At 40.5% G+C, this 25,132-nt stretch overlaps 1 protein-coding gene across 2 annotated transcripts in view; it reads right to left on the bottom strand.

The window, feature by feature from the left end:
- Nucleotides 1-944: 944 nt before the first annotated feature.
- LOC143887116 (c-Myc-binding protein) overlaps nucleotides 945-25,132 on the bottom strand; it is a 42,749-nt gene continuing 18,561 nt past the window's right edge. For both annotated transcript variants that reach the window (XM_077391227.1, XM_077391226.1), the window contains 2 exons: nucleotides 3,408-3,531; nucleotides 945-1,255 (listed from right to left, as the gene is read on the bottom strand). In XM_077391227.1, the coding sequence (XP_077247342.1) occupies nucleotides 1,163-1,255; nucleotides 3,408-3,531 (217 nt within the window). In that variant the 3' untranslated portion in view covers nucleotides 945-1,162. The remainder of the gene's footprint in view (nucleotides 1,256-3,407; nucleotides 3,532-25,132) is intronic.

Here is a 25,132-nt window from a genome sequence, read left to right as displayed (position 1 = left end):
GGCCCCAAGGTAAATAGATTGTGCCCCAAAAATCATTTCCACATGATGACCGTAACCCTCCGATCTATAGAGGTTTCCATAATATGTAGTTTCTCTTTAGATCAGAGGGCTAGGATCATCCTAAGGAAATAATTTTTGGGACACAAGACAGTTTGGATCATCCTATGGTGTGGGCCGTAAATTCATTTTCAAAATTGTGGGGCCTACATTATTTAAATAAATTAATTGTTGGACCCACCAACCCGTTCATGTTTGAGAGAAAGACCGGTTTGTATAGTGTTGTACGGGTTGTGGCTTCACAACCGGATTCATCAGAGCCCTAAAAAAACCAATAGTTGAGAGGCAAAATCTTCCAAACGTGATGAGGGTTAAAAAACTGATTTTTGAGCCTTGCTCATTATGTATATTGAGAATTGAATTTGAGTCCAAAATTGATTATTGCACCCAAAATTAAAAGCGATTTTAAGTTCAATAATTAGTTTTTGATTCAAAATCAATCCTCAAAATCCAAAATGAACTGGGCCTAAGGTGAAAGATGTAACTAGGCTTTTTTGGGAAATAGTTTTAGAGAGCAACAAACTCCTATAGAAATTCTACTTAGTAGTAGATTTTGGTAATCCCATCCAAAAAATACATTGTTTTTTTGTTTTTTTTTTATAAAAGTCAAAATCAGAGTCCATTTTAATCCAAGAAAGAAATCTCAAACTCTTGAAATTCGAAATTTTCATTTGACTACCTTACCAATCGTTAAGTGATTAAAGAATTCCAGCCTCATTGAACAATTGTAATTGTTTATTTAGGTATATATAAATGAACTCTGGTTTGCAGAGGTTCAAATAGTTCAAACATCAAGCCAGGTAGATCATTCATAATTCGCTAATTAGAGATAAAATCAGAACAAACTTTGACAGACTGGAAATTCAGTCTGGTTTTTACAGTACTAGTTAAGAGAAGCAAAGCCTCCATTAGTAATAGTTGAAGTACAAGGCAGTCCACTCATAGTCAAACATATGAGATTTAACTGGAACACACAAGCATATGGGATTTAACTTGAACACACAAATACACAATAATCTGTCTCCTCTATAGATACAACACTCTACAAAACAAAATGGGGTTTTTAGTTAAAAACTGTATACGCTCTCTTATACATGAAGCATCATCAAAATCCTCCATCCTTCAGAGTTTCTCTGTTGGCAATGTCAGAGTCCTTACTACCTGCTGATGTTTGCTGAGAATTCCTTAGCTCCTCAAGCTGCAACAAGCCAAACATGCACAAGATTAACAAAAAGATGGTTCAGATCTTGCCATTTGTTATAGGGAAATGCAGGGCAAGTTAGTAAACTCTAAGCGGGCACTTGGCATGTCGAGCCCAAGGGTGCAACTCGGGCCGATTTTTGGGAACTCAGGTTGAGCTTTTACCATAAAATCGGGTTGGGTCCGGGTTGAAGCCAATTCATTTTTCAGAAAAAAACTCAACTAGGAATTCGGGTAGAGCTTTTACCATAAAATCAAGTAGGGTTCGGGTTGATGCCAATTCATTTTTTAGGAAAAAACTCAACCCGCCAATTCATTTTTTTAGAAAAAACTCAACCCAATCAGACCCAAGTTGCACCCCTAGTTGAGCCAAGGTATCATAGTACATGACATTTGGCATACAAGTAAACCACGACAAGTCTTGTTATCTATTGAGACTTGGAATCAAGTGTGATACAATGCTATTGCGAAGAATAAGATGCAACCATCAAACAGCCAATACTGCGAATAATACATCTTGCCATATTCATTTAGAAGTATGGGTTAATATCAAAGGTTTTAAATTTTGGTTTCGGTCATCAGCGAAATGGAAACATTTCGATTTCGGTACGAAATTTCGGCCAAAATCTTATATTAGAACGAAAGACCCAACAACAAGCACGATAGTAGAATTAGGACAAGATCTATCGAGGCTAGAAAATAGACTCAGCGTACCAGTCATATGGGCAGAAGCTATTGAGTTGATAACCCAAGAAGAGGACTTATAAGAAACAAGACACGCAATTGTACCCGAGTAAGCCCGCATAGCAATTGATGTAGTATGATTGGGAGAAATTTGCTAAAATCACTAAAATAAGGAAATAAATTCCTCATGGGATACTGATCCACTTCCACCTGAATGATCCATGTTGGTTTCCCTAACTTACCCCATAATTTTTCAACAGAATGGTTGGTTCGGCCATAATGGGTACATTATCAGTCCCACCATAGTCATGGTTCTCACCATAGCTAAGACATCTACCTCGACTACTTCCAATGCATCTACAACTTCTAAACTAAAGGAACCTCTACGACCTCTAACCGGTTCCCTTCTCCCAACATTAGACATCAAAGCAGAGCTCTCTTAACCGTACATGTTGAATGTGTTGATAATGCAAAAGTAGCTCTTTGCACCTGTGAGAAGACCTTGTTGAGAGAAGATAGCGTATTGTTGACTAGAATCTGACTCCAAATGGCATGAAAACTACGATTCAGTCCCAAGAGAAACTTTGCCACCTGAAATTAGCTCGTTGCTTTTTTTGGTATCTCAATATATGCCATTAACTTTGACAGTTTTAACTCCTTGTTGACATAGAATAATATAGATATATTATGATCCATAGAATACATTTCACGAATAGCCACTCAAACTTGTTTAGCTGTATCCATTATCACATTAGCATTGACAGTTGATTCCATGCTATTCAATTCTTTTTACTTTATCTCATCTTTTTACTTTATGTCATGACCAAATAGTTCTCTTGAATCAATTCTTTTGTACTTTATCTCATCTTTTGAAGGGGGGTTATCGGTCAAAATTTGTAGTCTACCTCGAGCACCTAGAAATAGATTTATCGATTGCACCCAAAGTAATTAATGTGTACCATTCAGGTTCACAAGTGTCATTTGAAAACCAACAGTCAGACAGGTTCAGTATTGAAACCTTAGATTCAATACTTTTTTTTTTTGAAATGGTACCTTAGATTCAATATTTGAGGCAATTATTCCAACAAACACAAATCAGAACCTTAGATGACTGAGATATCTTATTAATAGAGGGGATATAATGATTCAATATCAACAAGGGCCATGGAGGGTTCTTTGGGGTTTGTCCTGAAGAGTTTGGAAAGAACATGTAGGGACTCCTTTGGGGTTCGTCCTGAAGAGTAAAATTGGAGTGGTTTGCAGCAAGTTATTAATAATAAGCATGCTTTCAGTGTATCACAGAAAAAAAAGGAAAACCAATTTCAGATCTAGTTCTTGCATAAGTTAACACAAATATCTTGATTGCACTTCATAGATTAGGCTTAAGCTAATCTGGAACTCTCTACTCACCGCACCCTAAGCAAATGGGAAAATGATGCTTCAGAAATTTATGGTTAAAATATTACCTCCCTGCTAGTGTCCCGTTGAGCTGCCAAAAGCTCATCATACTTTAATTGTAAATCCGCTTTCTCAGCCTGTAGCTTTTCATATTCAGACACTGTTGGACCACCTAATTGGTGTTGAATGAACCTGCCATCCACAGATTTTAATCCCTCGATGCTCAAAAAATATTCACTTGTAAAAAGTTAAATCTAACCAATTTCTGAAACAATATTAGTGAGGTACCGTCTGTAGAGGATTTTGTGATCTAAATACAAAAGAGAAAAGTATTTTAGCTTTCATAGGAAACATGTCCAGTCGTGTAATAGGTAGCAGGAAAACCATTTCCAGTCTTAAACACAGATTATAACAACAAATCTGGTATTGTCGATAAATGCATTTTCCAAGTCCTTGGGGATAAATAGATTACTTTTTTGTACCAGTAAAAAATAAGATTACTTTTGAGTAAGGTTAAAATTTTAAAATGATGAATTTGAAGAGGCCTCACATTTGTGCTTATGTAGTCAAGTACAGAAACAAACAAGGATGTGACTTTAATCACATGGTAAGTGCTAGTAAAAGCAGGAAAGAAGTGTAGCACTACTTTTTAGGCCCCGATAAGCTAATCCATCGTTAAATAGGATATTTCACGATCTTCATGATGGCTCCCCTTTGGACTGTTTTACACAACCAAAAAAGGAGATGGAGGCGGATTTTTAGCTCCAAATAGGAGAGGCACATTGGGGCTTATTTTTAGTCCCACATGAGAACTCCTTAAGTTGGATTTATGATCTTTGGTAAATCAACTGACGATCAGGTAGGAGGTGGGGTGGGTGCTGATTTTCAGCCCCAAGTGAAAATTTCTTGTGTAAATTATATCATCCCTAAACACGAATTGAAGAAAGGGTTGGTATAATGAAGTTTCAACCCACCTGAACCTTCCTCAAAAATTACAAGTACAATAATGTGGGAATGTCTTTTTCGGCTCACAATCAACTCAAAACCTAGTAGTCAAACTCTCATGTATATGGAGTCCATTGAATCAGCCTCTCATGTCTCTCAAGGACCAATGTATATTGAAATTGAGCACAAAGTTGATGCATAAATACATCAAAGAGTCATCAAGACTTATTATCAGAGAAAAGACAAAGTAGAGAACCAATTGTTGACATAGTACTTACATTAACACATGCCACAATTGATGTCAGCAGAGGGCTAAAAAGAGTGTGTTGGTAATAGATTTCGAACGGATTTTATGGGTTTTGAGCTTTTCTTATTAGGTAGTAGGTTAGGATTGATTTTCAATATCAACGAGGGCCATGGAGGGTTCCTCTAAGCCAATCATTTTGTCAATTAAAATTGTGACTACCTACTCTCTCTCTCTCTCTCCGGCAATATCCATATTCCCTGGATTCTGGTAAAAGCGACAAAATCTGCTCTCCATCTCCCTTTCTTGGACTTTCAAAAAGGGTTGACCAGCAGGAATCGCTGCAGAGATCTTTGACCCTAGGAATTAAATCTTCTACAAGTCTTCTGCTACATTACCAGGACTGGAGATCATGGGTTCCGACCTCACGCAAGGACAGCTGAAGGACGTAATCCTGGAGGATGTTGATAAAGGGAAGCCGAATCAGGGATTGGAACTTGAAGAGCCAATAAATTTTAGTTTGGTGGACACCAAAACCATACCCTCTTGAACAATGCCAAAGATATAGCTGCAAAGAAGGAGATGCCATCACTGGGGGAGCTTTCTCATGCAGAGATTGACAAATTCATGTCACTATGGGACAGTAGTAAAGCTTTCAGAGTTGATTATGAGAAAAGGATTTTGCCGTCTCTTGATAGTTGGCAATTGAGTAAGGATGACATACCTCATAATGTTTCTGGTAGGTTTAATTTCTTTGTGGAGGAATCAAAATATGAACTTTGTTTTATTGTTCAACTTGAGTGTTAGAAACTGTTAGAAGAGATTGAGAGGAGAAGAAGTGAGTTAGGTCATCTCCCCCTCACTTATGTATTTATATAATAAGAGATGTACAAAAGACCAATATGCCCATAGGCATATACACACACACCAACACTCCCCCTCAAGCTGGAATGTATATGTCAAACATTCCTAGCTTGTTACAATTATCACCTAATTTGGCTTTGTTCAACAGTTTGGTAAACATATCCGCTAATTGGTCAACCGATCTAGTAAATACGGTGCATATTTCACCCTTTTAAATCCGATGGCGGATGAAGTGGCAATCAACTTCAATATGTTTAGTTCTCTCATGAAAAACTGGATTTGTGGCAATGTGAATCGCAGCCTTGTTGTCACAATATAATTGAGAAGTAGATAATGGGCAGAAGCCAATTTCTGACAAGAGAGAGCGTAACCAAATGAGGTATCCACCTGTGTGCCATAGCTCTATATTCTGCCTCTGCACTAGATTTGGAGATAACATCATGTTTCTTACTCCGCCATGACACAAGGTGACCTCCTACAAATGTGCAGTAACCTGTGGTAGATCTCATATCAGCTGGAGACCCTGCCCAATCTGCATCTATGTAACCTTCAATTTTATGATGTCCATGTTTCTTGAAGAACAACCCTCAACCTGGAGCACTCTTCAAGCAACGAAGAATCTGAAGAACTGCTGCCCAATGTGAAGTATGGGGTGAACTCATATATTGTCTGACAGCACCAACAACGAAGGAGATATCTGGGCGTGTGACAGCGAGGTAGATAAGTTTACCAACCATCCTCCTGTATCTGCCTGGATCATCTAACATAGGGATGTCAACGGATCCACTTCGGGTCGGATCCACCTATGTCACAGTCACGATCCATTCAAATTCCTTATCAGTCGGGTCGGAGTCAGATTATTTTTCGGATCCTACTTTCCACGTCATGATCACGATCCATTTTAATTCGGACCGTCCATCGGAGTGTCCTATTATGTCCCACTAAGCTCAATAAACAATTAATTTTTTTTAAGGCGAGCAATTTAACCGCTTGAAGAGATGTCAGTGTAGAGGGATCGATCTCGTCGATGGCGAGCTGCAGAGGAAAGAGAAATTAGAACCCTAGAACTGAGTTTTTTATGTTAAAAAAATGAAATGGAATAAAAACCTGAAAGCTTCCAAGGGCAATGTAAGATCTACGAACGAGGGAGTCTATCTCGATGGAGTCCTCTTGAGTTTCTTGTCTTCTTGAGAAAGATTGGGATTTGGAATCGCCGTTGTTAATGGTAGCCAGGTAGCCAAAAGAACAAAACTCTAAAACCCCTCTCTCTTTTCCTTCTTGAAAGTATGAAGTGAAACGACTGAAATGAGTGAAATTGCATTCCTGTCAGATTCATTAAGTGATAAGAGAGGTTTTGACCAAAATAGCCTTCATAGAACGATTAGCATTAACAAAAATTGGAGGGTATTTTTGCAAAACATTTCGGATCGTGACTATCCAATGGGCATCCATGGCGTGCCCATACCCAATCCGAAATTTTTTGGATCCCAGATTTGATGATCCGAAATATGCCCATGGATCCTATTCATATGTTTAGATCCCGTTCATTAATGTTCGGATTCAGAAGATCCATCGAACCGCCTGGATCCATTGATACCCCTAAACTAACAGATGCCCTTCTTCAGATAGTAACCTCACATTTGGGTCCATGGGAACGGAAGCCGGTTTCACTCCAAGAAAACCTGCTTCCTCAAGTAAGTCTAAGACATATTTCCTCTGTGAGAGATAAATTTCCTTTGTCGAATATGCAACTTCAATACCCAAGAAGTATCTGAAACGGCCCAAATCTTTGGTAGAGAACTCATTTTGCAAGAATGTCTTCAATTTCATGATCCCAACTGTATCGCTGCCGGTGATGATGATGTCATCGACATAAACTATCAAGAGAACACACCCAACTTTAGATTGACAGCTGAAGACAGAGTGATCAACTGCACATTGCTTCATGCCAAAGCGTATAATGGCATCACTGAACCGCCCAAACCACGCTCTAGGAGACTGCTTGAGACCATAAATGGATTTCTTCAATCTACACATAGAGGCAGACATCTCCCCCTGAGCAACATACCCAGGAGGTTGCTCCATGTAAACTTCCTCTGTGAGTTCACCATGGAGAAATGCATTTTTGACATCCAACTGATGTAGAGGCCAGCCCTGATTGACAGCAAGAGAGATGAGAACACGCACTGATGGAATCTTCGCTACAGGAGAAAAAGTCTCAAAATAGTCCACCACAAACGTCTGAGTGTACCCTTTGGCAACCAAGCGTGCCTTAAGGCGCTCAACAGATCCATCGGGCAAATATTTGACCGTATATACCCAATGACAACAAACAAGGCGTGCACCAGGAGGTAGAGGAACGAGATCCCATGTTTGATTGGCTTGAAGGGCAGCCATCTCAAGGTCCATAGCAGAGCGCCACCCCGGGTGATCAAGTGCTGCAGCCAAGGACTCTGGCAAAGAGAGAGAACACACAAAACTGCGGAAAGGGGGCGTGAGAGCATCATATGAAAGAACAGAAGAAATAGGATGAGTTGTAGTGTGAGAACAAGTGCGGGATGCAATAGGAGTCAATAAGTACCTTAGACGTGGAAGGAAGGAGCTCCTGATGGGCTGGTGATGGCGCTGCCGGAGATGGATGAGTGGCCTTGTTATGACACCGCTGCCAGGTCTTCTGAACAACTGGAGTTGGGGCCGAGGAGGTACCTGTAATGAAATAGAGGTCTCGAGAACAAGAGACACAGTAGGTGAAGGTGATAAAGACAAGGAAGAGAGACGGTCCACCGGGTCAGGAAGAACAGGAACCGGTAAAGGTAGTTCTGAAGAATGGAAGAGAGGCATCGTAGCTGGAGGGCTCTGAAAGGACTTAGTCTTGAAGAAGGTGACATCTGTCGAGACATAGGAACGACGTAACCGAGGGCTATAACAACGATAACCCTTCTGGGTTCGTGAGTAACCCAGGAAAAAGCATCGTTCAGATCTAGGATCTAATTTATCCAAGCCAGGCCCAAGGTTATGGACAAAGCAGACACACCCGAATACCCGAGGGTGAGGAAATGGCTCATGATGATGACGTAAAATGGAGAAAGGGGAAGACCCGCCTAAAACAGAAGAAGTCTATTGGCCAGATAGTTAGCAGTCAGAACTCCATCACCCCAATACGACTTGGGAACTCGCATCTTGAATAGAAGAGTGCGAGCTCCATGCAATAATGATCGCATTTTCCATTCGGCAACACCGTTCTGTTGAGATGTGTGAGCACATGAAGATTGGTGCAGGATACCACGAGTGGAAAGGAATTCCTCAAAACCATTTGATTTCGAGAAGTATTCCCTGACATTATCAATGTGAAGACATTTAAGAGTGCAATTAAATTGATGAGTAACTTCTGAATGAAAAGTACAAAAAACAGAGAACACTTCTGAACGATCTTTCAATAAATAAAGCCAACACATACGTGAATAATCATCAATAAAAACGACAAAATAACGATGTCCAAACATAGAGGGTGTCCGCGAGGGACCCCACACATCGGAATGCACTAAATCAAAAGGGTGCGAGGCCCAACTAACAGGCCTAGACGGGAATGACACCCTATGATGTTTCCCAAGTTCACAGGCCTCGCACGAAAAAGGTTTAATAAAAGAAGGAACAGTAGATGTCCGTCGTAAGCGATCAAGGCTGGGATGTCCAAGACGGCAGTGCCACTGATATGCGTCGTTGGAGCTGTGTAAAATCGTACGATGAGGGCTACAGTCCAGACGGTACAACCCATCAATCTCACGGCCCGAGCCAATCGTCGTCCCAGTCAAGAGATCCTGAAATAAGCAATAAGAAGGATAAAATGAGACAGAGCAGTTGAGATTTTTAGTAATCTAACTAACTGAGACCAAACTAAAAGGAGACTTTGGCACATAGAGAACAGAGGATAATGTGAGACCAAGACGAGAAGTATCACCAACACCGGAGATAGGAGTGGAACTTCCATCAGCAAGTGTGATGGACTGATTAACCAGGGGACGAAATGAACTCAGGGAAGAAGAAGTACCTATCATGTGGTTGGAGGCTCCAGAATCAATGATCCAGGAGCTGGAGCTAGTAAGAAAGGATGCAGGGGAGCTACATGGCTGAGCAAAAGTCACAGTCTGTGGGTGGCTGGGAGACCTGAGATGCTGCAACTCATCAAAGTCAGCACGAGACAAAGGACCCCATCACCCCGTGGGCCAGTGCCGAGTGGAACGAAAGGAGAGGTCTCGGAAGCATCTGGTGCAACAAGATGTGCGGTACGGCCAAAACGAGTCTTTGAGGAAGGACGGAGCTCAGGGTGTAGTACATAGCAAGTCTCCATATAATGGCCGTCACGACGACAGTGCGAGCAATATGGGCGTAGGCGGCTGCCACAGCCTGCAGGAATATCACGGCCGCCACCACGACCACCGCGACCAAAGTCACAACCACGGCCACGGCCAAAGGTGCATCCACCACGTATAGCACGATCACCAACACCGTAAGCAGCAGTAGCACTAATATTGGCGGAAGGAGCCGAAACAGTCACTCATAGTACACTGCTGGGCAAATAAGTAAACCTCTAGAATAAAGGGCATTGTGCCAGACCAAAAAATACGCTGACAAAGGTGCATGTACTCAAGGTCCAAAGTCTCAAGGAACTGAACGACACGTATCTGATCACGTTGCTGAGCGGCCTCAGTCAAATCAGTGGTAAGAGGCATAAGAACATCTAATTGTTGGCAATGTGAAACAAACTGACTGTAGTAAGTCAAGAGAGGTTGGGGTGTCAGAGAATGATTTATTGTGCGAGGAGTTGGGAAAGGTTAGAGATCTGTGCCCTTACCCTTGGTGTATTGAGGGAGATTTCAATGAAATAAAGGAAGTTGGAGACATGTTGGGGTGTCAGAGAGTGAGCCAAAATATGAGGGCTTTTTCTGATTTTATTTCTGATTTTGCGATGGTTGATTTGCCCTTGACAGGAGCTTCGTTTACGTGGTCTAGAGGGCAGAGTCGGAGTAGACTTGATCGATTTTTAGTTTCTGGTGAGTGGTTGGATCTTCTTTTGGATGTTTTTGCTGATTCAGTTTCCGATCATTGTCCTATTTTTCTAGATCCCAGGTTGGAATCTTGGGGCCCTCCTCCTTTTAGGTTTGAGATAACTTGGCTTGACCTTCCTCAAATGGAGGAAAGATTAGGAGGTTGGTGAGTTTCTTCTCTCTCGGTGGGTCTAGCTGATGTGTTGATTGGTAACAAGTTGAGGCATGTGAAGAGGAAGTTGAAAGAATGGGTGAAGGAGAGGAAGGAGATTTCTCATGGGAGGAAGAAATGGTTGGAAAATCGAATGATGGATCTGGATGCTTTAGGGGAGTGTGGTTTGGGTTCAGATGAAGTCTGGGAGGAGTTAGGGAGGGTGAACCAAGAGCATAAAGGGTTACTTCTTCATGATGAAATAACTTGGCGTCAAAAATCCAGAGTGAAGTGGCTTGTAACGGGTGATAAAAATACAGCATATTTTCATGTTATGGCTAGTGCGCGTAGGAGGAATAGAATAGAATCATTATTTGTGGTCGGGATTAGGGTGTCTAGCAAGGAGGATATTTCAAAGGAGATTCTTGACTTCTACATGTCCTTGTACTCTTCTAATGGAGTTCTACGTCCTATCCCTGAAGAGGTTTCTTTTGGCAACTTAAGTTTGGAGGAGAACGCTATGCTGGAATCTCCCTTTTTGGAGGAGGAAGTTCAAAAAGGCTTGTTCTCTTTAGCAAGGGATAAGGCTCCTAGCCCTGATGGCTTTTGTCTTGCTTTCTTTCAGGCTTGTTGGGCGTATGTTAAGGATGATATTATGCGATTCTTTAAGGAGTTCTCTGATGGACTGATTCTTGGCCGAGGTACAAGTGCAACTTTCATTTCTTTGATTCCTAAGGTGGAGGGGGCATCGAAGGTGTCGGAGTTTCGTCCGATTAGCTTGGTGGGTTGTCTTTATAAAGTGTTGGCTAAAGTTTTGGCGGATCGGCTCAAAGTGGTTCTTTCTTCAATTATTTCGGATAGTCAAAGTGCTTTTGTTTGTAAAAGGCAAATTTTGGATTGTTCTCTTATTGCAAATGAAGCAATAGATTCATACTTGAGAAGCGGAGAGGGCTGGGTTTTGTGTAAACTAGATATGGAAAAAGCCTATGATAGGGTTGATTGGGATTGTTTGGATTATCTACTTGGGAGGATGGGCTTTAGTAGCCGTTGGAGAGGGTGGGTTAGGAATTGTATTTCATCAGCCTGGTTTTCTGTTCTTATTAATGGGTCCCCTAAAAGTTTCTTTAAATCTTCTAGGGGTTTCAGACAGGGGGATCCTTTATCTCCTTTTCTCTTTGTGATTGTTGTTGAGACCCTTAGCAGATTGATGCAAAAAGGAAGTGGTTTGGGATTGTTTGAAGGCTTTCTCATAGGGAGGGATAGAGTGGAGGTTTCGCTCTTACAATTTGCAAACGACACTCTTCTATTCTGTGCTCCCGAGGTTTCTCAGATTTTGAATCTAAAGGCGGCCTTAAGGTGTTATGAGTTGGTTTCTGGTCAAAGATCCAATTTTTCAAAATTAAGGTTATATGCAATTAATATACCTTCAAGTGTAGCATCTGATTTTGCGAAGATTTTGGGTTGTGCTTTGGAGTCTTTGCCTGCGTCTTATCTTGGCCTTTCGCTGGGGGTGGGAAGACCGAACAAGCATCTTTGGAACCCAATTGTTCACAGAATAGACAGCAGATTGGAATCGTGGAAGCATAATCTAATCTCTAAGGGAGGGAGGTTGGTTCTTATCAAGGCAGTGTTATCTAATATTCCAATTTATTTTCTTTCCATGTATAAGTGCCCGGCAAGTGTGGTTTTGAGAATAGAGCAAATTCAACGTAGATTCCTATGGGGAGGTACAAGCAATAAGGGAGGGATTCCATTGGTGAAAATTGTGAAATGGGATTCCATTTGTTTTCCGATAAAGAATGGAGGTTTGGGTATTAGGAGAGTTAAGGGTTCCAACCATGCCCTTTTGGGAAAGTGGCTTCGGAGGTTTGGGGTGGAGCAATCTTCTTTGTGGGTGAAGGTGATTGGGAGTAAGTATGGTTTTAGGGAGGGGAGGTGGTGCTCTGCTGATGAATATAAGCCGAAAGGGTTGACTGTCTGGCGTGATATTTTGAGGGTGGTTCATGAGTTTAGCAAAGGCATTCGCTTCAAAGTCTATGTGGGCGATCAGATTCGTTTTTGGTTAGATGCTTGGTGTTCGGTTGTGCCTCTTAAGGAGCTTTTTCCTGCATTATTTATGGGTTCTTCCCACAAGGAGGCTTTGTTTGCCGAGTGTTTTGAAAGGGTAAATCTGAAGGTGACATGGAAACCAAAGTTCAGAACAGGTTTCTTTGGCAGAGAATTGGATTCAATCCATCAGTTGTTTGAATTGATTGAAGGGTGTTATATCAAAAGGAGTGAGGTTGATAGAAGAGTGTGGGTTTGGAGCACATCAGGTTCTTTTTCGGTTAAATCTTTTTACTTTCACTTAGTGCCTAGTGAAGCGGTTTCTCTGTCAGCTAAGATTTGGAAATTCCATTGTCCTCCTAGGGTGAGCTTCTTTGGGTGGGCTGTTTGTTGTGGGCGTATCCAGACTATTGAATTCCTAAGAAAGAGAGGAATGTGGTTGGTGGACCATTGTCCTTTGTGCTTATCAGATGGAGAGTTCATTGATCATTTGTTTATTCATTATAAGGTTTCGAGAGAGGTTTGGGGTCTTATTCTTTCGCGATTTGGTTTTTGCTGGGTGTTCCCTAGATCTATTCCAGATTTGATTAAGAGCTGGGAGTTGTGTCCGTGGAAAAAGAAGGGAAAGGTGCTATGGAAGATTTGTCTTTTGGCCACTATATAGAAAGAAAGAAACTCTAGGGTGTTTGAAGGGGTGGCTAAATTTCCTTATTGGTTGTATGTCAGGATTATAGCTGTTTCAATTCTTTGGGCTAGAAGTCTTCCTCTCTTTAGATTTGCATCAGCTTTTGATCTTTGGGAAGGGTGGCAAATAATCTGCAATGAAGGGGAGCGCACAGTTCAAATCAATCAACATTGGGAAGCCCCTCCTGCAGATTTGGTGAAATGAATTTTGATGGTTCTTGTTTAGGCAATCCTGGATCAGCTGGAATTGGAGGCTTGCGTAGAGATTCCATGGAAGAGGTTTTATGGGCGTATTCTGGGCCCATTGGAATAAGTGATTCAAATGAGGCGGAGGTGAGGGTGGCTTATTGTGGTATCAAGCATCTGGATAACGAATTTTATGACAAGGTTATCGTGGAAGGCGATTCATCAAATGTCATCAGTTGGCTTTCGGGAGTTGTGGCTCCTCCGTGGAGATTTCTTTCCTTGTTTGAGGAGATTTCAGACCTCGTGCTTGGTTCTTCTATTGTTTTTAAGCATGTAAGGAGGACTGCTAACAGTGAAGCAGATTCCCTAGCTAGGGCGGGTGAGTCTAGGTTGGGTTTGGAATGGTTTGACTTCCTTCCGCCTTGATTTTGTTTGCTTCTCTTTTTCTTTGGTTGTAATCCTTAGGGACCATCTCGGTTCTTTCTTTTTATATATATTATGTTGCCATTTCAAAAAAAAGTTAAGTCGAGAGAGGAGCGTCGCCGCGACGGAGATTCATCCACTTAGAATAGGTGGAGCAGATCCGAGATAGGTTGCCCTTCCCAGAGAAAGTAGTAGCAGTATGATTCCAAACCTGGCGGGAAGTGGGACGGTGAATTATGGTCTCGGCAATCTCAGGAGACATACTCTGCCAGAGAAGGGTACGAATAAGGGCATCATCCTGTTCCCAATTCTCATAAGTGGGATCAGTAGAAGGAGGGGGGTCACGACGAAGAATAGAGATCTTCCCCCTGGCAATCAGATAGGTTTCCACAGCCACTTTCCAATTCATGTAATTGGATCCATCAAGCCACACTGTGGTCATAGGAGGAAAAGAGCCACCCATCGAAGAAAAAGAGGGAATGTAGGATGAAGATGATGATGGGTGAGTCGAAGAAATAGTAGTCCCAGAGGGCTGTATGCGAGTGGGATCCTCAATGACTGGGCTATCCATAAGTAAATAGGGGAAGGTAGGAAATCGACAGACGAAAAAGTAATAAAAAAGGTAAAAATTTCCATCAAATTAACTTAATTAATCCTATGGCTAATCGCAAGATTGCAGTTGTAATTTAGTCAACAAACTCTAACTTGAATCAAAAGTAGCTCCATAACTTATCATTTATAGACAAATACTAACCATTATATAATATGAGGAAGTTTGAGAAATGAACGCTGCTAAATGTTCCCACATGCTGGTAGTCATTTCAACTAATTGTGCATTCATTATAAAATGGGAATTTTTCTTCAGAAGAGGAACAAGGAACATGAGCTTATGAGAATATTAAAAAAGGAGTGAAGAAAAGGGGAAGACATGTCAGTTGCCACATTTTAGAAGATCCAAGAAGTTGCAGAGAACAAAGACAAGACCCCTAGTTGCACTGTTTCTAAAATCAAGGAGACTCCTCCTTGGGAAGAAAAAGGAAGGAACCTCCAGGTAAAAGGACGAAGAAGACTTCCTCTTCCCCTTTCAGTCCTTTGAAAGAAAAGAAGAAATAAAAATCCTCCATAAAAAAGGAGGGGGACTTCTCTAGGAGAAGAAAGATGACACCTCTGCAAAAACAAAAAGATGAAGAGGTTGGCAAGTTCCCAATCAATCTCAAAATTCACGCACTAATTAAAGTTCAGATTGCATAGCTGATTGATCTTCTGGTTGTAAAACCAATAGATCTTTGGATCACCCTGCTAGTTGATATTCAAATCACGACACTGATTGATCTTAAGATAGAAGTTTGAATGAGTTTCCAGATCATGACAATGGATCTACAGATCCCTGCCCTTGTATATCAATGTACTGATCAAGTTCCATACTCTCATATTGGATACTCTTTCGGATTACTAAATCTGACAACCTATTGATCAGAACACAGGCCAATCCTTAGATCAGTTACACTGGTTGATGGAATAAAACACAGCACCAATCAATATCCACACTATTGTGGCTAGCAATTAACCTACAGGCATCAAGATAGGATGATCCCCGGACCGTTCGAAAAGGTAGTCCTTTTTTGGGAGCACTCTTCTCGAAGCTTATAAACTAAAGAGCCCATCTTCTGGTAGGACACCTTGGGAAGGTCACTACAAAAAAGAATCCTCTTCTAGAATAGCTCCCCAAATCGCTACACAAATTGAACAGCTCTCTTCTAGAAGCACTCTTGCCAAAGGTTTGAAAACCAAAACTACACAAATTGAGGAACCCTCTTCTAACAGGACCTCCCCAAAGGTTCAAAATCAAAATTTACTTGAACTGAGGAGTACTTTGGGAGGACGTCAAAGGTTTGAATCTCCAAATATTTTCATAAACAAAGAGTCCTCTTCTGAAAGGGCTCTTCACAAAAGTTCAAATATGAAAGTTACATTATCTGAAGAGTCCCTCTTCAAAGAGAACTCTTCCCAAAGTATAACAATTGAAACCACTATAAAGCAAAACCCTTTCCAGGACTCTTTGCAAAAGCTCAAAAATTAAAATTTAAGAAATTGATTACAAACAACTTCTGTTTGAAGTTGGGCCCTTGTTGAGCCATCAATTGAGCAACTCAGTATCCGGGCCCTACCAACATGAGCTTGATCAAGATATCTCAGCTATGAATTTGATTCTAAACAACTTCTGTTTGAAGTAAGGCCTTTGTTGAACCATCAAATTAGGTATTCAGTATCCGGTCCCTACCACCTGAGCTTGATCAAGAGATCTCAGGTACCCTTAATAAGCCCTCATTCATCGGCTGAACTACAATTTCTTTATTTTTGTAATTCATTGGCCCTAGCTCGAGCCAAGCTGCTGAGATATAAGTCGTTTTTCATACATTTTGAAGGGTGGAAAAAGAAAACTTCCCAAAGGAATCCTCCCAAAGGTTAAATATCCAACATCTGAATGAATCAAATAATTCCTCTTCTCGGGGCATGAGATATAAATCGCTTTTCATAGGTTTCAAGGGTCGAAAAAGAAAACTTCCCAGAGGAATCCTCCCAAAGGTTAAATATCCAACATCTGAATGAATCAAATAATTCCTCTTCTTCGGGTCTCTTTCCAAATGATTCCTCATTCAAAACAACACACAACGGAGATCCATCCTATGGGAGGACTTTGTCTAGAGTTGTGATCATCTAAGTTAAAAAGACCAGAACCCCATTCTAGAAGTTTTCATGGAGATCCTAATTACTTCTAAAATGTGGAAAATCATCTCCCCAAGAAAAGGGACAAAGTCTTCTTGTTCTAAGAGGACATGGAAATGAAGCCATGTTCTGAGAAATACCAGAACCTGCAACAAAGATTCCTCTTTGGAAAGAACTCTCCTATGAGACCATTTAAATGTTTTGATGTAGGTTAGGCTATGGGAAGGGTAATATATTCAAGAAATTGTAGCTGTAAAATATAGATCTTGAGAAATTACAGGAAATTGCATATGTGGACCTTATATTTAATCTGGTTGTGCACATTGACAGACTGCGTAGGAAGCAATCAACTGAACAGACAGCTTGAACTAATATCACTTAGAGATGAGAAAAATGGAATGTATATTGAAATACAGGTGTGACAACCCAAGAGGGGGGGTGAATTGGCTAATTAAAAATTTGGGGCTTAATTATGAGGATTATTAAAATTAATATACTAATTAAGCACAAGTTAATCTAACCCTTGTTCAAATAATCAATATAGTGAAATCTAGGATTTAGATGTTACTTTAAGCTTATATATTCTAACCCTTGTTCAATAAACCATAAATGCAATTAAAGGGTAGAGATTACCAATCACCAAGTGCAAAGAGAAGGAGAAGAGAAAGCATCCAAAAGGCACGAAATTTATAGTGGTTCGATCACAACTTGACCTAATCCACTCTTCCAAGTTTACCTCCTTGGGCGCTCCACTAAATATGAGATTCTTCAACGGGCGAATCTCCAAGCCATACACCAACTTCTCCTTCAAAGGATCACACCCTTTCTGCATGAAGCCTTGCGAGGGCACACTCCCTCTTACAATGATTCACCTTTCTTAGCGGGCCGAATCGGAGACCCTCAATGAAGAACAAATTAAAATGTAAATGAAACTCTCACTTGCCTCTTGATAGGCTGATTACAAATTTGATAGCTCACAAACACTCCAAAGAATATAAAATGTAAAGCCTATGGAGTTCCTCTTGAAAGAATGTAAAAATACAAATTCAAAGAGGTTTAACCTTTCATGTAAAAGTTTAAGTTCAAGAAGATAGGATTTAATCTTGCAAAAGGTTATTTAGAAAGGTTTAGATAGTGTATATATAGTCCACAAGGAAATATGACCGTTAGGGGGTAAAACTGTAAAATACAGGGTTGAAAAAGTCAACCTGCGCAAGCCCCAAGGGCTCTATTTCCATGTCGCGGGGGTCGACCAAGGCGCGGCGATCGACCTAGCCACAGCGGTCGCCCGCCCTTATCGGGCTCTCAATTTGAATTTCAAATTTCATACCGGCGCGGTCGACCGGCCCTATGACGGTCGACCGGCGAGGGCAATCTGTTTGAATAAAATTTCGGCTCAAAAACACTATCACGGTCGACCGGACCTATGGCGGTCGACCTCCAATCCCAACCTGGATGTTTTGAGGATATCCAGAAAACATATCCGCGGTCGCCCGGCTTACCCCGGTCGCCCGGCCCCATAAATTTCGAGATGCCCTGGAATTCCAAGTAGCATCCCGCGGTCGCCCGGCATAGCCCGGTCGACTGGTCCTGAGTAAAATTCCATTTTTAACTTTAAATTCAAGGGGCTTTGGGCTTAAGTCCTAGGTTTTCAAACACATATTTGGGTGTGTGAAATGATTTTCAAAGATATAAAAAGTTAAGTATGAAAACCATTTGAAAACCTATTGAGAGTGCATTTAAACATAAAATCAAGAGGACTCTAAATACATTCTAAAAAAAAGAACCTTGAGTCTTCTTGGAATGTCATGGCTCCTTTGCACTTCCTTGGACTTCTTATGCTTGAGTGAACAACTTGAACTTTGTCTTGGCTCTTGTGACTTGTCCTCCAATCTTCAATGCATGTTGAGTTATATGAGATGTCTCCATGGCATGTTCAACTCCAAGCTCCTTCTTGACACTTGCTGGGGAACTTGTGGGATCTTCATGTTGAGCTCCTTGACTTGATCACCTCCAAATGGTGATGACTCCAATGTAGGTGCAAGCTCTTTGTTCCTTACTTTCTTGATCCTCAAGCTATGTGTTGAGTTGAGTTGTGTAATGGCGATTATGACATGAAATTTCTGTATATGACACAACACCTCAATGCAACACATTAGTCCATAAAAGCTAATCAGTTTAGTTTGCTAGCATCAAAACAAGAAGTAAGGTGAATGATTAACCCATGGGAACCCTTGGGCTTACATATATCTTCAAAATGGCAAGAATGGAAAAATGTAGGGTTCCCAAACAAGATACTAAAGAAAGATTCAAAAAGTAATTCGGGGGCTTGTATATTCAGCAAGAAGGGAAGGAACACATGGACCTGGTAGGGTTATTAAAAAATTTGTATGAAGATTTATTTTATTTTTATTTATTTTTTTTAGTTAAAAAACTGTGTGAAGATAAAACAGCCATAATATTCCTAAGCAAAATTGATAATGAAAGATTAACCTATTGATAGAAAAAACAAGATAAAAACTACAATGACTAAAAACACAAGACAAAAAATACTAGATAACTGAATTAAGACAGACTTAAAGGGGATAGATTTGCCAAAAGAATCCACTTTTGAACTTCTAGGAATCCACCTTTGATCTCCAGGAATCCACCTACATGCTCTTTTATCAAAGGAATCCACCTTTGATCCACCATGAATCCAAACGGTTGGAGAAAAGCTTCAAACCTCTCAAATTTGTTTCTTAATTTCGTAATCATATATAAATCAGTCCAAAGACTCCAAAACCTTCCCAAAGTAAAGACCCCTAATCCTACACTGTCTAACTCTAAATAGACCTAAATCTATGATTCGTGGACAAGTCGATTTTTTAGCATCAACCCATGTCGACACGTGTTTGGACACGTTTCTTAATGTCGCAGAGATAGAGATAAAGATAAAGATATTAGATCTGAAAACGTTGGCTTTAGCTTTTTCCCCATATTTCCCAATTCCCGTCAACAAACTGACACGAGCCCTGAAAAGTTTGGTGATGGACAGTTGCTTTGGATGTCTGCTTTCATGCCAGGTGGAAGCAGAATGGGTCTCATCAATACTGGCAGTGTCATCTTTATTAATGCTTTTTCACTGACTGTTACAGTTCCCAAAAGATCTATTAAGACTTTTGGAGAAAAGTAAAATTAAGATGGGTGTTAATATCAAAGCAAGGAGATGATTTGTTATCTATATTAAAGCTTTTTCCACTGACTGTTACAGTTCCCAAGAGAGCTATTAAAACTGCAACTGCAGGAGAAAAAGTAAAACAAAGATGGGACCTTGGGTCAGATTCATTCGACCAGTGTGGGACTAACATATATGGAAAGAGATTTTACAAAGGGATATGATATATTCACCCCCTTTTTTTACTTCGGACACCCCCTCTAGTGTAAAAGATTATACATAAATACACTAAAGGGGGGCTGTCCTAAGTAAAAAAAGGCATAAATTTATCACTTCCGTTTTACAAAATAGAAAACATGGTGCTTTCCTTCTATAATGTATGCTGAAAAACAGCAAGATGAAAACAGATTTTGAGATAAAATAAATGAAGTGTTCTAATCCCCATCCATGTCCCCGTTTCTAGATTTTGAGGAGTTGTTGTGTCCGACACTCCTTGTCCGTGTCGACACATGACACCCGTGTCCGTGTCCACAAATCATAGACCTAAATAAAACAAACCTTCTAACTTCAACAGTCCTAAACTAAAGAAACAAATAACATCCTACTTGGGATTTAAAATTAAATAGAAAATAGCATAAACAAATAAACCTTCTGATGTAGGCCAACCCAACTTGAACCCTAAATCATCCACAGCTGGTTTGACCAAGGCCAAACACGTCACAAGAGAAGACTGTTCCTCCCACCTTACAGCTCATTTTGCTGGCTTCATCTTCAAACAAATGGACCTCATAAATGGGCATGGGCCCTTTGGGTCTCCTTAGCTCGCAAGGGATGGTCCTCATCATTCTCCCTGCGTGTAGTGGCTCAATCTTTCAACATAAACTAATCTAAAGTGCATTACTCACACTTCCAATTGATTTAAGCCTCTAATAAGTTCTGGCCTCATTTAAACAGTGAAGATGCATAGCAAAACTCGACACACCACGCAGTACACTAGAAGTTCGGAAAATCCAATGTTACCACATTGTTGACATACGATCAATCTCCTAGGTCTCCTTGGCTTCAATTTACGTCGTTTGAGAATTATTCATTGAGCTTCTACTTGCACCTCCAACTGCTTTATCCATTCGATCATCCTCAAGAGTAAGGCACCATGTTGAAATAACACCCCCCCCCCCCCCCCCCCCATAGAGATCCTAATGCCTCTTGAAGACATTTCGAACCTAATCTCTAATATCAACTGATGTATGATAGGCTAGAGGAAGGGTAATAAATTCAAGAAATTGTAGGAATGTTCTGGAAATTACTTACCTGCCAGAAATAACAGGAAATTGGAGATCGGGACCCTATAGGCGATCTTATCGTGCACATTGCCCTAGGCAAAAGTTGAATCCAACATTGACAGATTGCATCTGTGAAGACACCCTCATTTTGCTACACTTTAACCTACAATAGCATAGTACAGATCCGTGGAGTTTTCCCTCTAAATTACCCAATCTCACACTCCCCAAGGTCCAAAATGTACGATAGGAATTGCCCAGAAAGACGCAGTTGGCCCGAAAAGTTGGAAAGTACCATGTTTGACGAGTTAAGTGTACTAAAGCATATGAGAGGCCATCTACCATGAATTTATATGCTTCAAGTCGTCAAAAACTTAATCCGACCGAACGGATCATCAATTGGGGTAAAATTAGGCAGGGTTACTTCACAGCCCGAGCCCTAATTCTGTTACAGATCCGATTTTTTATCAGATCATTAAATCAAGGGCTGAGATTAATTTGGGTGTTTTTCCAATAAATTAGGGACATTTGGTCAAAATGAAGTCAATCAAGGCCGGCCCCAACCCCGATCGAACATTGAGTCGTTTAATTGAGGAAAAACCCCACGAAAAACCTCGGATCAGTGAGGATAAATTAGACCCGTCGAAATTATTCAATTTGTGTTTCGAAGGCTTGGATCATCGATCCAAAGTTGATCAAGTTGGTTAGTCCAATAGGATCGTCAATTTGATCAACTATTGGAAAAACGATCCGCCGTTTGAAACCGATGGCTCTTATTGGACGAAAAAATTAAGTTTGGTATTTATATGGCAATATTGGGCTTAAAAGAACAAGAAAAAATCAGGGATTCATAATTGGGAAGGATCATTGAAAATGGGCAACAAAATCTCCCAAAAATCCACTTTTTCTACAAATTTAGATTCCCATTTCCACTCTCCTCTTGTCCACATTTTCCCATGCATGGGAAAACGTGCTCATGGTGATACCATTCCTATTTTTTGGATTTGGGAATATTTTGAAGATTCATGTCCAATATTTGCAAATTTGGGAGAGAAATAAATGGTACAAGCTCATTGGTTTAAGGATTGCTTTAATTTAGAGAGGACACTTGTCATTACCCTATTGAACTAATTGGTTGCTAAATTTTCAAAATATATGCTCCAAATTGGACGTTTATTTTGTTTCTAATTGATTCCCAATTAGCCAAAAAGGATGGGACAAGTGTCACTACCTAACTAGTTGATCAATTTCTTAAATCAAGAGGGGACACTTGTGACACTTGTCCTCAATCCAATGGACCTCCAACCTTTTAAAATTTAGCATGGAAAGCCTAATTTGGACGTTTCTTATTATCACCTATTTGTTTCTCAATATGCAAAAGATTTGGGGACGAGTGGCATTATCTTACGCGGATGATCGTTTCCCCATCTCCATGTGTAATCTAAGCCATATAAAAGAACTTCTTAATTCCCAATTCACACGCCCAATTTAGATTTGTGTGGCTGTCCAAAAAGGTTGCACAAATAAGAGAATAATCTAGCACCTTTTTTATCTCACCATTCAACTCTTTCATCTTTTCAAGCTTCTAACCCTTGATTTTCCATGCTAAAACTTGGTAACTCTTTCCATCTCCACCCTATAGATACTCACATATACCTCCCCAATAAGACACGAAAAAAAAAATCTCTCTCTCCCTCTCTCCCCATCCTATAGCATTTGCTACAATTGTTAGATCCGGTCAAAACATCACTTGGCAGAATCCGTTCTTTTGGATCACTTGGGTTGGGAAGTAACAATCGCAAAGGAGTTATATTCAACAAGGAATCATTATTCTTCATCAACAAAAGGGGGCCTTCATCAAGAAAGGTAGGCCATCCAAAGTTCATTTATTTATTTGTTCAAAGCATATAATCTCTTCTGTTCTCTAAGATTTTTGGATTCGTGAAAATTCCGAATTTTTACATCATCTTGCTTATTCTTCATTGGAACTTAACAAAGGATCTTTAAGCCTAGGAATTTTGAATTTATGAACTTTCCTACTTAAAGGTTAAGAATTTTCACGAATCCAAAAATCTTAGAGAACGGAAGAGATTATATGCTTTGAACAAATAAATAAATGAACTTTGGATGGCCTACCTTTCTTGATGAAGGTCCCCTTTTGTTGATGAAGAATAAATTTATTTTTTTTGAAATGATGAGTCAGATATATAAAAAAGAAAGGGAAGACTGAGAAAGTCCCCAAAGATTACAAGGAAAAAGTAAAAATAAAATAGTACATAGACCTCGAGGAGGTAAAAAATCAAAGCACTCCAACTCCATTCTCTTAACCCCAGAGCTAGCCAAAGCATCCGCCTCACTATTTGCAATTCTACGGACGTGGTTGAACACAATGGAGGAGCCCTCCACAAGATCAGAGATTTCGTCAAAGAGTGACCAAAATCTCCATGGTGGTGCTGCCGTCCCACGTAGCCACCTCACCACATTCAACGAGTCCCCATCCACAATAGTAAGGTCTAGATGCTCTCTTGCAATACGTTTAATACCAAGATGAACCACCCTGAATTATGCCTCATTTGAATCACACACCCCCAATGGCCCTGAATATGACCAAAATTTAGCCCCTCTATAGTCACGATAGAGGCCACCAATACCAGCCGGCCCTGGATTGCCCAAACTTGAACCATCAAAGTTAAGTTTCATCCATCCAACAGGTGGAGCTTCCCACTTCTGAATTACCTGAGCCCGAAATCCATCGCTGACACACACCTCCCTCCAATCCTCCCATAAATAAAAAGCAGAAACAAATCGGAACGGTGACAAACATTTCGCCCATGAAATGGTAAGAGCTATGATGTTTATGTACAACCGGTAAGGCGATCTATTAGACCCTTCAAAAACCCTTGCATTTCGCTCCTTCCATAAGACCCACCATGTAGCAAGAAGACAAATTTTCCACAACATCTTACCCTTCTTCCATGGCACCATCTCCCAACACGCAATGACATCCGAAATAGAAAAAGGGAACACCCAACAAATATCAAATCTCCGTAAAATATACCCCTATACTTCTCTAGCAAACTTACAGTGAATAAATAGATGGCAAGCCGATTCACCATCCTCCATACATAGGGAACAATGATCCACCAATAACATACCCCTTTTTCGAAGAAAATTAATAGTTTGGATCCTATCCCTACATGCCGCCCAGCCAAATAGACATGCTCTAGGAAGACAATGAAATTTCCACACCTTTGCTGGCATAGAAGAACCACCACAAGGAACAAGATGCGAATAAAAAGATTTAACAGAGAAAAATCGAGATGGGTCCCAAATCCAAACTCTTTTGTCAGACCCAGACAATTTAGCAAATCAATAAATTGAGATAAAGCTTCCAACTCTCTATCAAAGAAATTTCTTCTGAATGCCGGCATCCACACCACCCCTCCATTCTCACGAACGAAGCAATCGCTAACCAAAGCTTCCTTTGAAGGGGCCACAACAAACAACTCAAGATATAATACCATAAGGGGCTCGGAAGAACACCATGCATCGAGCCAAAATCTTATGTGATCACCCGAGTATACTTTAAACTGGATTCCCTTACTAAAGTCATGAGATATTTTCATAATATCTCGCCATACCGTCACCCCTACATGTTATAAAGATTATCCAACTCCCAATTGCCAGGTTTTGCGCCATACTTACTACTCAACACTTTCACCCAAAATAGACCTTGCTCCACCCCAAATCTCCATAGCCACTTCCCTAGTAAAGCATGATTGAACTCTCGAATTCTTCTAATACCCCCTTCATGAAAAATAATTATTCCTTGTTGAATATAACTCCTTTGCGATTGTTGCTTCCCAACCCAAGTGATCCAAAAGAACGGATTCGGCCAAAGTGATGTTTTGGCCGGATCTAACAATTGTAGCAAAGGCTAGAATATTCTCTTCGTGTCGTATTAGGGAGGTATATGTGAGTATTTATAGCGTGGAGATGGAAAGAGTTACCAAGTTTTACCATGGAAAATCAAGGGTTATG

The sequence above is a fragment of the Tasmannia lanceolata genome, unplaced genomic scaffold (assembly GCF_043159265.1).
Source record: "Tasmannia lanceolata isolate RefF3 unplaced genomic scaffold, GAP_Taslan_0.1 ptg000012l, whole genome shotgun sequence".
NCBI lineage: Eukaryota > Viridiplantae > Streptophyta > Magnoliopsida > Canellales > Winteraceae > Tasmannia > Tasmannia lanceolata.
The sequence above is the reverse complement of the archived record's forward strand: the minus strand, read 5'-3'. Positions and strand labels throughout refer to the sequence as shown.